Source organism: Monopterus albus, unplaced genomic scaffold (genome assembly GCF_001952655.1).
Source record: "Monopterus albus unplaced genomic scaffold, M_albus_1.0 scaffold202.1, whole genome shotgun sequence".
In the NCBI taxonomy this organism is placed as follows: Eukaryota; Metazoa; Chordata; class Actinopteri; order Synbranchiformes; family Synbranchidae; genus Monopterus; species Monopterus albus.
Genome location: NW_018128082.1, coordinates 506,730 through 519,459, shown reverse-complemented (window position 1 = coordinate 519,459; position 12,730 = coordinate 506,730). Strand labels below are relative to the sequence as shown.

Sequence of the window (12,730 nt, the reverse complement as noted above, 5' to 3'; positions counted from 1 at the left end):
TCCTCCTCCTCCTCCTCACTATCGCTGTCATCCATCCTCTGCCCCCGGACATTTCTGGTTTTCTTCCTGTTTGATCTACCATTCTGCATCTTCTTTTTGGGTTCCTCTTCCTGCTCTTCTTCATCCTCCTCCTCCTCATCTTCCTCCTCCTCAGATGATGATAAAGCAGGGGCTTGGTAGACGCGTTTGCGTGAGCGCCGGCGGAGGTAGCTGAGCCCAGGCAGCAGCTTCTGGAGCAGCTCGGTGAAGGTTTGCTCGGTCTTGACCATACAGGAGAGTACAGTGCTGCCCTGCTGGTTGTACTCCTCTGCGTTGGAGAAGACCAGTTTCATGTCTTCCAGGAAGTCCTGGGCATGACGATATGAGCCCTGGCTGAATTTTCCCAGCATAGTCTGGAAATCCATGGGCTGGGCGATGATGTCCAGGTAGTCCTCTGCCTCATCCGGGGAAACAGGCTCTCTGAAACAGGAGCAGAGCATGAGTTGGATTAAAGACCACTGATAATTCATGATGTCATTCAGGTAGTGGGATGTGTTGATGTAAATGCCCTATAAACTTTGGGGCAGTATTTTTAAAAGATTCGAGACATATGTTTTGTCAGGAAGAAACAGGTCATCCACTGCAGCTGTGCGTTTTGCTGTTCACTAAGTAATTACGTCATCCATAACAGCAGCAGCTGCAGTTCTTCTTCTGCAGGCAGGACTACAAGCCTGACACTTGTAGCAGATTCTGGACAGACACATCAGCTTGGATACAGGCTGTCTTCACTTATATAGCAACATATTTTATGTTTCATTTCAGTATCTTAATGTTTATAAATCTCAGTATACAGTACATTACTGATATAGCTATGATATTGTGTATCAAGATGATTAAGTAGTGATACACTATAACCTGCCACCCCTAAAAGATCATTTTGGACCTCTACCAATGCAAGAAATATGATACAAACAAAAAAATTATTCCATTGTATGTGACCTGAATAAAAACAATTTGATCAAATGTGCCTTTATCTCAGGCACAAATGCTCTCTCCTCTGCCAGGATTAGCAGTTCAACCAATCATGACCCCAACCCAAACTAACTGTGAATAAACTGAAAGATTTAACTGGTAGAGCCCAGTAAAGAAAGATGACAGCTTAGGAAGGAAGTATAAATTGTGCAGAAGCTGCACAATTCAATTATTACAGTTAATATAAGCTGCACCTGTTGTGTGGGCCCTGTATGGTATGTACTCATTACACTGAACGCTGACTGGACATTCAAAACATGCAGACTATGTTACTGACTCACCTGAAGGGCCAACTGGAGCGAAACCGGACCAGTTTTTTCAGGATTTCCTCGCACCTCTCTAGCTCCAGCACCTGCCTGCGCCCTCCTGACTGGGAACTCTGACGCACCTGCAGATACCACACACATGCAATGATAACACAAAATCGATTGTCTGTTTTCTCACTGAAAGCTTTGATCACGTCTATTAGTTTGTGAAATATAGATTCCTATAGAACTCCTGCCCTTATGTTTCCTGCTTTAAGTACATTCTTCAACCCTTGAAGAAACAAACATATCTTTAACATGTGAATGTCCTGGTGCTGGTTTCTTACCAGTTCATCGATGTCTGCAGGACAGTTGGGTCCGGCCCTTTGCTTGCTACTCTGACCACAAGATGACGACTGCTTCTTGGACTTATTTTTTGAGCTTTTCTGCTGAGATGAAGACTGCTTATTTTTCTTCCTTGGTCTCACTGTAAAATAATAGTGTTCAAGTAAATAAATAAAGGAATTTACTTCATGGATATGCTTCCATTCCACTCGAAATCTAAAATATCACATTAATGCTTCACTGTTAGTTATGCTGTTGATGCTTTGGCCAAATCAATCCCAGGCCACCGTAGACGTACTGAACACCAGAGTCTCAGCGGAGTGTCACACATCCCAACACTAGAACTGAGAAAAATAATTAGCACTTAATAGCACTGCGATCCTCACGGTACCATTCAGTGCCAATGCATTAAACTTCTTGGCCTGAACTGACAGAGGGGATCATCCTGTCACATACTTTGAGTGAAGCTAGAATGAGACATGGCTTCAAAGGAAAGTCCAGACCTGAACTGTGCTGCATGCCAACACACAGACAATACAGACAGAGGCTGAAATTCCACCATCAGCATTCCTCTCATCCCTAAATTTCAGGTTGTAAAAATCAGACTTATCTCTTTGTATAGTTTGTTTTCATCTGCTGTATTTGCATTTAGTGCCATGGTTTTTATGACATGAGTGATGACAAGGAAAGGCAGGAATGTTTGGCCATATTTATCATCCTGATGTATGCAGGGACATGTGTGATAGACAGCTAGTCCTGGTTAAGGCCCTCATCATGATACTGCTGATACTCACAGCTGTGCCCCATGGCTTTGTAGTCATTTTCTTCCTCATCCTCTTCATCCTCCTCAGTCTCTTCCTCTTCAGATTCCTCCTCAGACTCTTCCTCATCTGTGTCTTGGTTATAGTTCCTGCAACAGGGAGAATGCCATTAAGAAGACCATAATACAACTCACCAAGACAGAATACGGTCAGTCAGGAGGCAGGTTTTAGTGTTGACACTTGAACTCTGGTGTCAGTGTGCACAGTCAGCTCTTGTTTTTAAAAATCACACTGCTGATAATAGGTTGCTTGGCCCTGGCGAAGGAGTGTAATAAACTGGTGTGCTTGGGGGGGGGGGGCCCTAAAAAACAGGTCCTGTATAACAGGACCATCAGCAAACCGTTACCTTGCGGCACAGCCACTCTCCGGCAGGGATGCGGTACAGGGCCGGCCGCAGACAGAACAGGTGGAAGGCCTTGTTGCACTCGTCACAGAGGATCAGTTTCTCATCGTCGCCTGGAAGTGATCCAAATAAATAGTAAGACTGAGCTAAAGAAAAGTTAGGTTGTTTTTTTTTTTTAAACCAATAAATATGTTCAGTATGCCCACGTCGGTTCATCTTGTCTTACTTTTTTTTTTATCTTGAAAAAGTTAAACTGTCACGTTTTCCCTCATGTGTCCTTATCACTACAGGTTCACCTGCTGGCCTGTGGAGCTGCTGGCTCTGTAGGTAGACCTGCCTGACACTACTAGCCTGTTCTGCTTTGTGCCTGCTGCTGCTGCCCTGTCTGGGTCTACACTCCGTCAGCTTCAGCACAGAGGGGCTTTGCCTGAGCACTAAACAGGGAGCAGAAGCACTGCTTCAATGACCATGATTAACCATCCTTGCATGCATGCATGTCATTGAAGAAAAAACTAAAAGGAGGATCCGTATTTTTGTCTGACAGGTGTTGGCTCTGGGGCTCTAATTCTGCTGAAGTCTCTGATGTGGCTGAACAGAGAATGTCACCTGATAACAGAAACTGTCATTTGTAAATAAAGACAATTTCATCAGTTACAAAAATAGCTTGCAACACACATTTACTTTAATTCTCTGATTTGAAGACTTATCAGTAAGACAGCAGCTGAAGACAGTGCTCACCTTTCCTGCGGCAGACTTTGCAGCGAGCATTCTCAGCAGACATGTCCCACTTTATGCAAGCATCCAACATTCCTAGCAAGACGTGCATGCGGGAAAAGGTCTGAGCCTCTCGGATAGCCGTCTTCCACTTCTCTACCGCTGTCGCTACCTGAAAGGTATAAAATGTTTCAACTTGAGCAGCAACAGTGGTAGCGCTGTCTGTATGTGTGTCAACTTATTTATTTTGTTGTGTGTTCATCACTTATAAACTTCAACTCCTTTACTAGTGCTTTCATTATTATAGGTTCTTAGAATTATGGCATTAATAACGTCCCAAACCCTTCCACTTAACTTTTTCACCTATTCCAGCAACATCTAATCAGTTTCTGATGGACCTTGTTCCCTGAGAACGACACACTTAAAACCAAATGGAAATATTGCACCTCTGTTCTCTTACCCTGGCCTCCTCTGCCAGTCTCTTCTCATCATCCACCTCTTCGGTCTTGCTGCTTTCTTCCCCTCCCTGCCTTTTCTTCTTTTTCTGTCTGGGGGCCATGAACCCCTGCAGGAACTTTTTGATTACACAAGCCTGAATGGTGATGATGCACTCGCCAAAGTCTTTCAGGCTGTCCATGTCTTTCATCTGTGTATAGAAGAAACAAAACAGTTCTGAATTACCAATAAAAATCAATAAGAAGAATATTGATGTTATTTATAAATCAGACAGACAATCACCTGCTCTTCCATATCTACGTTATCGTCCAGGTATCCCAGGCCTCCCTTCTGGAGTCGTGAGGCTATTTCCTGGATGTCACTGCGCAAGTATTTGAGCAACTCTGTGTAGCCATCACAGGTCCTGAGGCCCATTTTGGCCTTACGGGTGAGATGGATGGAGTGGAGGATGTCTGGGTACCTGAAACAGGAAATGGATGGCTTTGAATTCACCTACACATTTACTTAATCACTGTCACTGCATTTAGCTGCAAATGATACAGTCCACATAGGACATGGTGCCGTTACACCGTGTAACCTTACGCCAACATACTCCTGTTACCTGGAAGTACCAGGCCAGGTGTTACCAATGTTTGTTAAAGCAACTCTCTTATTATAAAAGTGCATTCACCTGCTTTGAATCTTCACCTTCAGTTGACTCTCTCTAACCCCCTGAGGATGAAGACTTTCCACCAGCTCCTCCAGTTCAGCCAGGCTGTCACATATGAACCTGTATTCAAACGCAAAAAAAAAAGGATTCTGAAAATGAAACAGAAAAGACAACACAGCAAAGGAATAAAAACAAACAAAGAAAAGCAAAGCTCATACCAGAGGTTCTGTCCCACTTTGGGAACAGTAGTTTCTATACAGACGTCTGCTGCTGCTCCCTGCTGGGCTCCTTCACTAATAACACCATCTATGCTACCATCATCCTTTTCAGCTCCTACAACACAAACAATAAGCAATCTCAAAAAATTAAAAAAAAACAACTTCTGTACAATACATACAAAAGACTATACACATATAGTGGATACAAAAACATCTCTCTCTCTCCCTCAAAGATTTCTATAATGTAAACATTTTGAGAATAATAACAGATATTGTAGCACCTTGTGAATCGTGTGTCGTGGCCGACTCACTATCATCCTCCTCCATCTCAGGCTCAGCTGGTTTGTCCTCAGGTAAAGGGCTGAAACTGTAGTCGATGCTTTCAGGCACCCAGCCTTTCTCAATGTACAGACCAGGAACCACGTCAGAGAACAGCCAGTATCTGAACAAAAACACCAAGCGCCCATGGTTATAAATAATGGCATTAATTAAGATTTTATATTTATTGTGCACTTAATTTTTAACCATTTGTGTGCAGCACCAACCTGTTATGATTTCTGTCTGTACCCAGTGGGGTCCTGCGCATGACAAGTTTGGCTTTGGTTATTCCGTCCTGGAAGGCCCTCTCTGCAGCAACCCTCTGCTTACGCAGTCGTTCCTCTTCAGCCTCCTTCTCCATGCGTTCTGGGGTGATAAACACAGTTAACAACCAAGAGTGAGGTATACTGCCTAAAACACTGCCATGTATTTAATGATAATCTGTCTGGCTTTGCTTTTAGTGACACACACACAGCAGAAACTACTTCGTAATAGAATAAAATCACAATTGACGTGTCACAGGATCATACATGTAGAATTACACTTGCCAGGAAACAATTACCTTTTTTTTAATTAAAAAATATTGTATATTATTTGAGCTGCTCCACACCCTGCTACAGGGTTTACCTTTGTTCTGTCTGTCCATCTCCTCCTTCTCCTTCTTGGCCTGCATGGCCATCAGCCGCCGGCTCTTCACTGAGCTAATCATGTCCTCTGGCTCCGGCTCCACCTTTACTTCTTTTTTGTTCTCCTTCTTAGCGCCCCCCTCCTTTTTCTTCTCACCTTTGAACCCAGAAAAATAAATAAATACACTGATAAACTTGTATATGTATTTACATTTCTGAGATAGTTCTTTCTTTGCCCTTTATAGGATGCATAGTTGTCAAAACATATTCACATTAAATTTATAATTGAACTAGTTTAGATATTCTGTGGGTATTAATCTTTTTAATGCTGTCAAATGAGAAGGAAGTGGAAATTGCAGCATTAAATCTTATGACAATGATTTGATTCGCTGCTAAATTACAACTTCAGGTAAAGTTCCTCGCCTACCTTTGCTCTCCATCTCCTTTTGCTTCTTCTTCTCAGCCTTCTTGCGATCATTGACCTCTTTCAGCATTGCCAAGCGCTCCTTCCATAGCTCAGCTGACCGCTGGTGCATTGCATCAACGTGGTCCTCCACCGAGTAGGTCATGAGGATGCGATGGCACAGTGCCACCAGCAGGTTGACCTTCTCCTCAGGGCTCAGCTCAAACACCTCAACTGTTTCAAGCTTCTCCAGGAACTCACTGGTCACCACATCGTCAAAGCCCCCCATGGGCCCCGAGTCATCTGAGCCCTGGCCACTCTCCTCGCCATGAACGTCACATGGACGCAGACACAACCGTGCCAGCTCTGAAGCGGAGTGCATGGTTAAGGGGATCTCAGATAAGGGCATATCGAGCTCATTGTACCCTTCTGCCAGTTCATCCTGCAGCAGCGTCTGGAGCAGCACTACCAACACACGGTTTAAGTAGAGGAAGCCTGACCGTTCCCCAGCCAGTGCTTCCATCAGAGCCACTGCTGTGATGGGATACTGGTCCTCCGGCATCAGCAGCCCTGCATAGCAGTGTAGGAAATCCACAACCATGGCCACATCACCAAACAGGGTGTTGGGCAAGCCTTCAGGCATGTCTACAAGCTTGAATGTAGGCAGCATCTTGCCGCCTTCAATCTCCTGGTCCTCGTATCTACGTGACTGTTCGCGCCTGACCAGCATCTCCTTCTCACGTCTCTCCTTGGCTTTTTCTCGTAGTTTCTCTTTGAGTTCCTGGCGCCTCCTCTTCATCTCTTCCTGCTTTTCCTCTTCACTCATGGCTGCCCACCGTTTCTTTTGTTCCAGAAGCTCCCAACGTTTCTGCACCAGCTCCCTGAGCTCCTCCGGCAGGCGGCTGCGATCATCTGGGGACAAGGTTTTAGCAGCCTTGGAAATCAGCGAGGAGAGGGAGTTCTTTTTGTCCTCTTTACCCTTGTTCTCCTTATAGTAACGAAGAAGGTGGAGAGCCATAGGGTGCAGTGGCTTCCCCAGTTTAGGCGTACCCACGCCACTACTCCGGGCTCGCTTCTTAGGGCTCCCAGCAGGGGTGCTCTTAGCCAGATGTAGCAGAGTCATCTGCTTCATCTTTGGTGTCTTAACACCATGTTTAGTGTCCTTTTTAGAAGCTTTGAGCACATTAAGTTTCTTATCACTGCTGTTCCCCGTTTTCTTTCCTTCTTTCTTGTCTCCAGACTTTCGACCCGATTTTGGCGTGGAGGGCACTGAACCTTTGCCTTCTCCTTTCTTAGGGGTTCCTGAGTTCTTTACCTTGAGTGGAGAACCATTCATTTTTATTTTCTGAAATACAGAAAACATGAGTGCATTAAGCAAAGATTTGACTTTTAAGAAACCCCACAACTCATCAAGTAATATCTTAGCTGAGACATGAGCATGTGCATACAGGCCAGCCAACCTGCACGTGGCCCCAGATGGTGGGACTAAGAGGCATGCCTAAAGCATCTTTCTTCTTTTTCTTTTTCTTCTCTCCCTTTTCATTTCCCGAATCTGCTCCTGGAGTGTCAGCAGTCTTACTTCTCTTGCTAGGTTTACCCTCAGGAGATGACAAGCTCTTGCGCTTTGAGGAGGGATTCTCTGCTAAAAACTTTAGACAAACAGAGTGTGAGCTAGGAACAAGCAACAATTTGAACAAAGTAATATGCAAAAATGTACCATACAAATTACCTTGTGTGGATCAAGAAGAAAGTCACTGAACTTGCTAGGCAAGTTAAACTTTTTCACCAGCTCATCTTCAACCACCCAGGGAGCACTCTCTCCCATACCTAGCCTCAGAGCATAGTGTCTGATGAAATAGCGCATGATCTCCTTGGTTGGAGGGCGCTCGGTTCTGAAAAGACTATCTGCTGGGACATCACTGATCACCTGCAACAGAAGTCAGTTCAAAATAATCAGTCACTTTCTTTCAAAATGGAAAGGTGTGTGTAGACCTTAACTGAGAAACCAGTTAAGAGACAAAAATAACAATAAGCTGTTATCAGCTGTAGCGCAGAAAATACACATGCAATTCAATTTTGGGACGAACAAGAAAAAGAAATCTAGACACCATCGGGTGACTAGTGATGACATGATACAAACCTTATCCTCATTAATGAGCTTCACATCGTACTTATGAGGAAGGAATTTGGGCATAACCCATTTCTTCTTCTCTTCCTTCACGGCAGTGGGAAGTTTCCTTGGAGAACGTCGTGCTCTGTCACCTGATGGGAAGCAAAATATTGTTTAAAAAAAACTAACTAACAAAAAAAAAAAAAACATACAGCCTCAGTAGCCATACTGTTGCACCATTACTGTGTCCTTTATCTAAATTAGCAACAGGTGCATAGTCCCAAAACAAGGTTAACTGAAAACTTAAATCAAATCCGCACACCGTCCATTTTGTGTGATGACCAAAGAATAAAGATTTTGAAGAAGAGATCTGAAAAACATATGGTTAAAATGTAAAATTAGGCTTTCAATGCACGACATGCATTTCGGCTAATTATTTTATAAAATTATTTATTATTCAAGCCTAGAACTCCAGGCTATGTCCCTTGGTACGGTTCTGTTTATGCACTGATTGGTACTCACTGAGACTCTCCCTCCTGTTCTCATCCTCTCGGGGAGGAGGCTCTTTCCTCTGGTTCTCCTGACTTGTGTTTTCCTTGTCGCTGGATGGAGAGTCACAGGCACCTTCAAGCTTCTTCTCCCCCGTCTCGCCCTCTAGGGTTTCTAGGGGGTGAATCTTCACCACCTTCACTCGCAGACTTTTGTCCTTTCTCACCTGAAAGAGAGGAATTAGAGCACTGTAGAAGATACTAATAGGAAAGCTTTCAATTAAACACCGGCTTAATGTAGTCCAGCCAACCAGCACGTTGGGTGACATTGTGACAGGAAGTGAAAGCAAACGGCTGCCAATTAGAAAGACCATCAATCTAAAAACCTGTGCTTTTGTAAATGGACAGTGATAACTTACAAGTATGTATAATCTGTTGTCAAGTTAAAAAATAAGAAGAAAAATTGTATGGTCCTCCAAAGATTATGTTTAAAGCGGCATAGCGAACTAAAATAACAGACATAAGTCCGCCTACCACAGGTTTAAAAATGTAAGAAGTCAAACTGACCATGAAGTCACACTCTTCACCCACAGCATACTTGGTGAGGATTTCCACCCAGGCCATTTCAACCAGTTTGTCTAAAGACACTGTGTTGTGGTGGACCATCTCCAGGACCGGCTTCTCAAACCACTGGGGATACTCCTCCTGAAGCCTGTACACAGAGCATGAGCAGTAATTAAAACAAAAAAGCTGCAACAGTAAAATGAAAATAAAACATAATCAACAGTTGTTTGTTCCTCACATCCCCATCATTTTATGCTCCACTTAATTCAGTACACTGTTTTAACATCCAGACAGAATTTCAGAACAAGTTTAGCAACCAAGACTCCTGCCATGTCTAATATATACTGAAATGCTTCATGGGTGGGATGCGCTCCATTCATGGCTGGCTTTCTTTCACATTATATGGATCTCTGTGATACATTCCTCACAGGAACCAGAACATTACATAACAGAACAAAGGGTTTGAGAGTGGCCAGCAGAGGGAGCAAAGTCACTTGGCTGATGTAATTAGAGCTTAAATACAGCTTGTGATCCTCTGTGACTGGAGCTGTGGGAAGCTGAGCACCACTCTGCCTTTCCTCTGCTGTGCATCTCTAAATCAGGTCATCTTCTTCTTGCTAAGTGCATTAATACATACACCTGATTGGAGATGAGTAAGCTGAAAGCTCTCATTTGGATTTTTTTTTTTTTTTTTAAACTTTTCTGGTCATGTTCTTCTCTTTTGTAGATCAGGATAAGGGAACTCTCACCCTGCCATTGCAGATTCCAGGATGACTCAATTACACACCTCTAAATAGAAGGAGAGGAGGAGCTACAGATTTATCCAATCATAGCAAAGCAATGAGCCTTGTGACCTTCAATGGGAGAGTATGGTTCTTTCCTGAGACTGCTGAGCTTCTGCTATAGAGACATTAACCTGTATTTTCTTGAAAGCATGTCTAAATAACCAGAAGGTGTTTACATATTCAGAGATTTATGGGAACCAGAGCTTTATTTAACATCTGAATGTGTATAAGATGTGGACGATCTTTAATTTCACTAATTGTGTCGGACTGTGAACTTGCGTATACAACTTTGGATGTAACACTAACAATTCTGTGACTTCTTGCTCCTCCTCCCATGCCTCTTTGTGCGTCAGCTGGTTGCTTCCAGTGCTCTTGCATGTCCAGATGCGCTCATTATACCTCTGCAGGCGTGCCTCATACTCTCTGTAGACATTTTGTCAAGGAAATGACAATATAAACAGTATCCCCTTTAGCCATTTACTCACTACTTAAAAGCAAGATGTGGTCCATCAGTGACCAAATTTCTGTCAGATGTCAGTTGTTTAAAAGAGTCTGAGACCAAGGGGTAATGAACACACCGAGATGCAATTTCATAGCAAAACTCAATACTGCAAAACTGGTTATACTTTAGGAACACAAAAAGAGGTTGGAGGGGCTGGGAAAGAATAATGATCATAGGCGTAGCTGGAAAAGAGTCCTGACTACCTCAAACTAGCAGAAATTCTGTGTGAATTACTACTCCCTGAGTAGTTGGTGGGAATAATTAAATCTGTGCTACCTCCAATGATTATGAACACCCCTACAGTAAAGGCAAAAATCTCAGTGTTCTGGCGATACAAATATAGACAAGAAACCATTTTCACATAGCCGTTTTTCAAGTAGTGATAAGTTAATCGAATTAAATACTTAATGTTTCTCTCAGCAGAAATCCAAACATAATACACCGCATAACAAGTTAGACACATAAAAATGACTACTTTTAGCACTACGTGACGAGTTGTCATTTGTCACAAGTGGCTTCATAATCCAGTTGACAGTTACGAAACTCTGACGTTTTAAGTTTTTATAAACATCTAAGCTAGAAGGTTACTTTAACTATTACACCGGGACAAATATATCTACCAAAAACGCCAGTTTAAAATCGGTGAATAGTTGTTAGTCGGCTTTTGTCCTCTTTGTAAACTCCAAAGCACAAATGCACCGGTAGCTAAAGCTAACTAACGCTAGAGAGGCTTGAATGCTAGCGTTAACGGCTAGCTCAATCCGGCCGAGCTATGGCTCCAGCTCGGGGAAGAAGATGACGGGCTATTGTCAGATATCTGACAGTAGTAGCATGCTAGCTAGCCATGCTAGCATTAGTAGCCGACAACGGGGCCGTAATACCTGAAGTGAAAGGATTGTTTATAGTAGCTCTCTAAATTAACCATAAGAACTGCGCCATATGCTATAGTCACACAACGTTATCTTCATGTAGCTTAATTAAATAACCACCTAGCTACAATGTGTTGATTAGCAAAGCGGTGTGAATACCAACTAGCAAGCCTGTCATCCAGTGTAAACATGCAGCTAAACCCCAAATGAAGGTAAAATGTCAGGTAACGTCAAATCATGTCTGTTGGCCAGATTTAGTCATGTGCATGTAGTTACTAAATGAACATAATTTTAGCCAGCTAGACAAAGAGCGTGATATTACATTCCGGCTGGCTCGACAAGTCGAGACTGAGAATCAGTATCATGATAAAAGGATACTCTTTGTTCCTGAAGGCCTCCTTGGTGTGCTCGATGATGTAGACCTCCTCTCCCGGGCCTGGTGGCTCGGCTAGCGGCTTAGCAAGTGGATAAGGTTTCCGGCCCAAAAGCGGTGCCATTATCAATCCTCAGATGGCACGGATGCCAATGGCGAGATTAGATCTTCTAGCGACAAACTAATACAATAACATACAACAAAGTGTTCTTAACATGTATCCAAATGTCTCGAAATATTCCAACACGCGCCGCGTTACTGCCGGCAGGCCCGGCACTCAACGTGTAGCAGCTAGCTGACTAGCAGGTAGGCTGTACTGCTATCTCGTTACAAAACAATAACAGTGCACTTCTTGTCAGCCGCCTCATCGCACCCTTCTTTTCTCTTCTTGTAATGTTAGTGGTGTCGTGCTGGTTTTACTCAATGTCTTAGATGTAGAAACGGGTTGCTCGACTTTCTATCTTTCAGGATAGCTGGTAAACTTGTAGCTCCTCCGGATAAACATGAAAGGATGCTACCCACACCGAAAATCAAATTCGCGGCAACAGCCAAAGCTCAGATAGGCAGGAGGTCTGGCGCGCTGCACAATCCCAAATCTTTGCAAACTAGGCCTGTTGTCGTTTAATCAACTGACTTCGCTGCATCTTCGTATTCTCTGAGCCTCTTTCTATGATATAACAGCGTTATCAAGTATTACGAAAAATGTAACCTGACTCAATCAAGAGGTTAATTCCTTTTCGAAATGGCGGGAGTTTCTAGTCCACCGGCAAGACTCCGCACAACCTCAGAGCTCCGTTCCCCCGGTAGCAAGAGGCGTCTCATAAAAGCTCCGCCTTCTAATGATGTTTATTGGCTCGATTAGTGAAGCGCTCGCGTCGAATTGGTCTGAC

The 12,730-nt window shown here is 43.5% G+C and overlaps 1 protein-coding gene across 1 annotated transcript; it reads right to left on the bottom strand.

The window, feature by feature from the left end:
* Window positions 1–2: 2 nt before the first annotated feature.
* Window positions 3–12,663, bottom strand: baz1b (bromodomain adjacent to zinc finger domain, 1B; the record flags this gene model as incomplete). Its single annotated transcript, XM_020618216.1, has 22 exons — window positions 11,846–12,663; window positions 10,403–10,519; window positions 9,315–9,459; window positions 8,782–8,974; window positions 8,290–8,411; window positions 7,879–8,076; window positions 7,598–7,798; window positions 6,174–7,494; window positions 5,748–5,903; window positions 5,348–5,486; window positions 5,114–5,244; window positions 4,803–4,917; window positions 4,606–4,704; window positions 4,218–4,395; window positions 3,940–4,125; window positions 3,504–3,651; window positions 2,769–2,878; window positions 2,557–2,609; window positions 2,396–2,511; window positions 1,604–1,743; window positions 1,293–1,399; window positions 3–459 (listed from the first exon to the last, which is right to left on the bottom strand). Coding segments are annotated over exons 1-22 (4,551 nt in total), but the record flags the coding sequence as incomplete, so codon positions are not given.
* Between the last annotated feature and the right edge of the window lie 67 nt (window positions 12,664–12,730).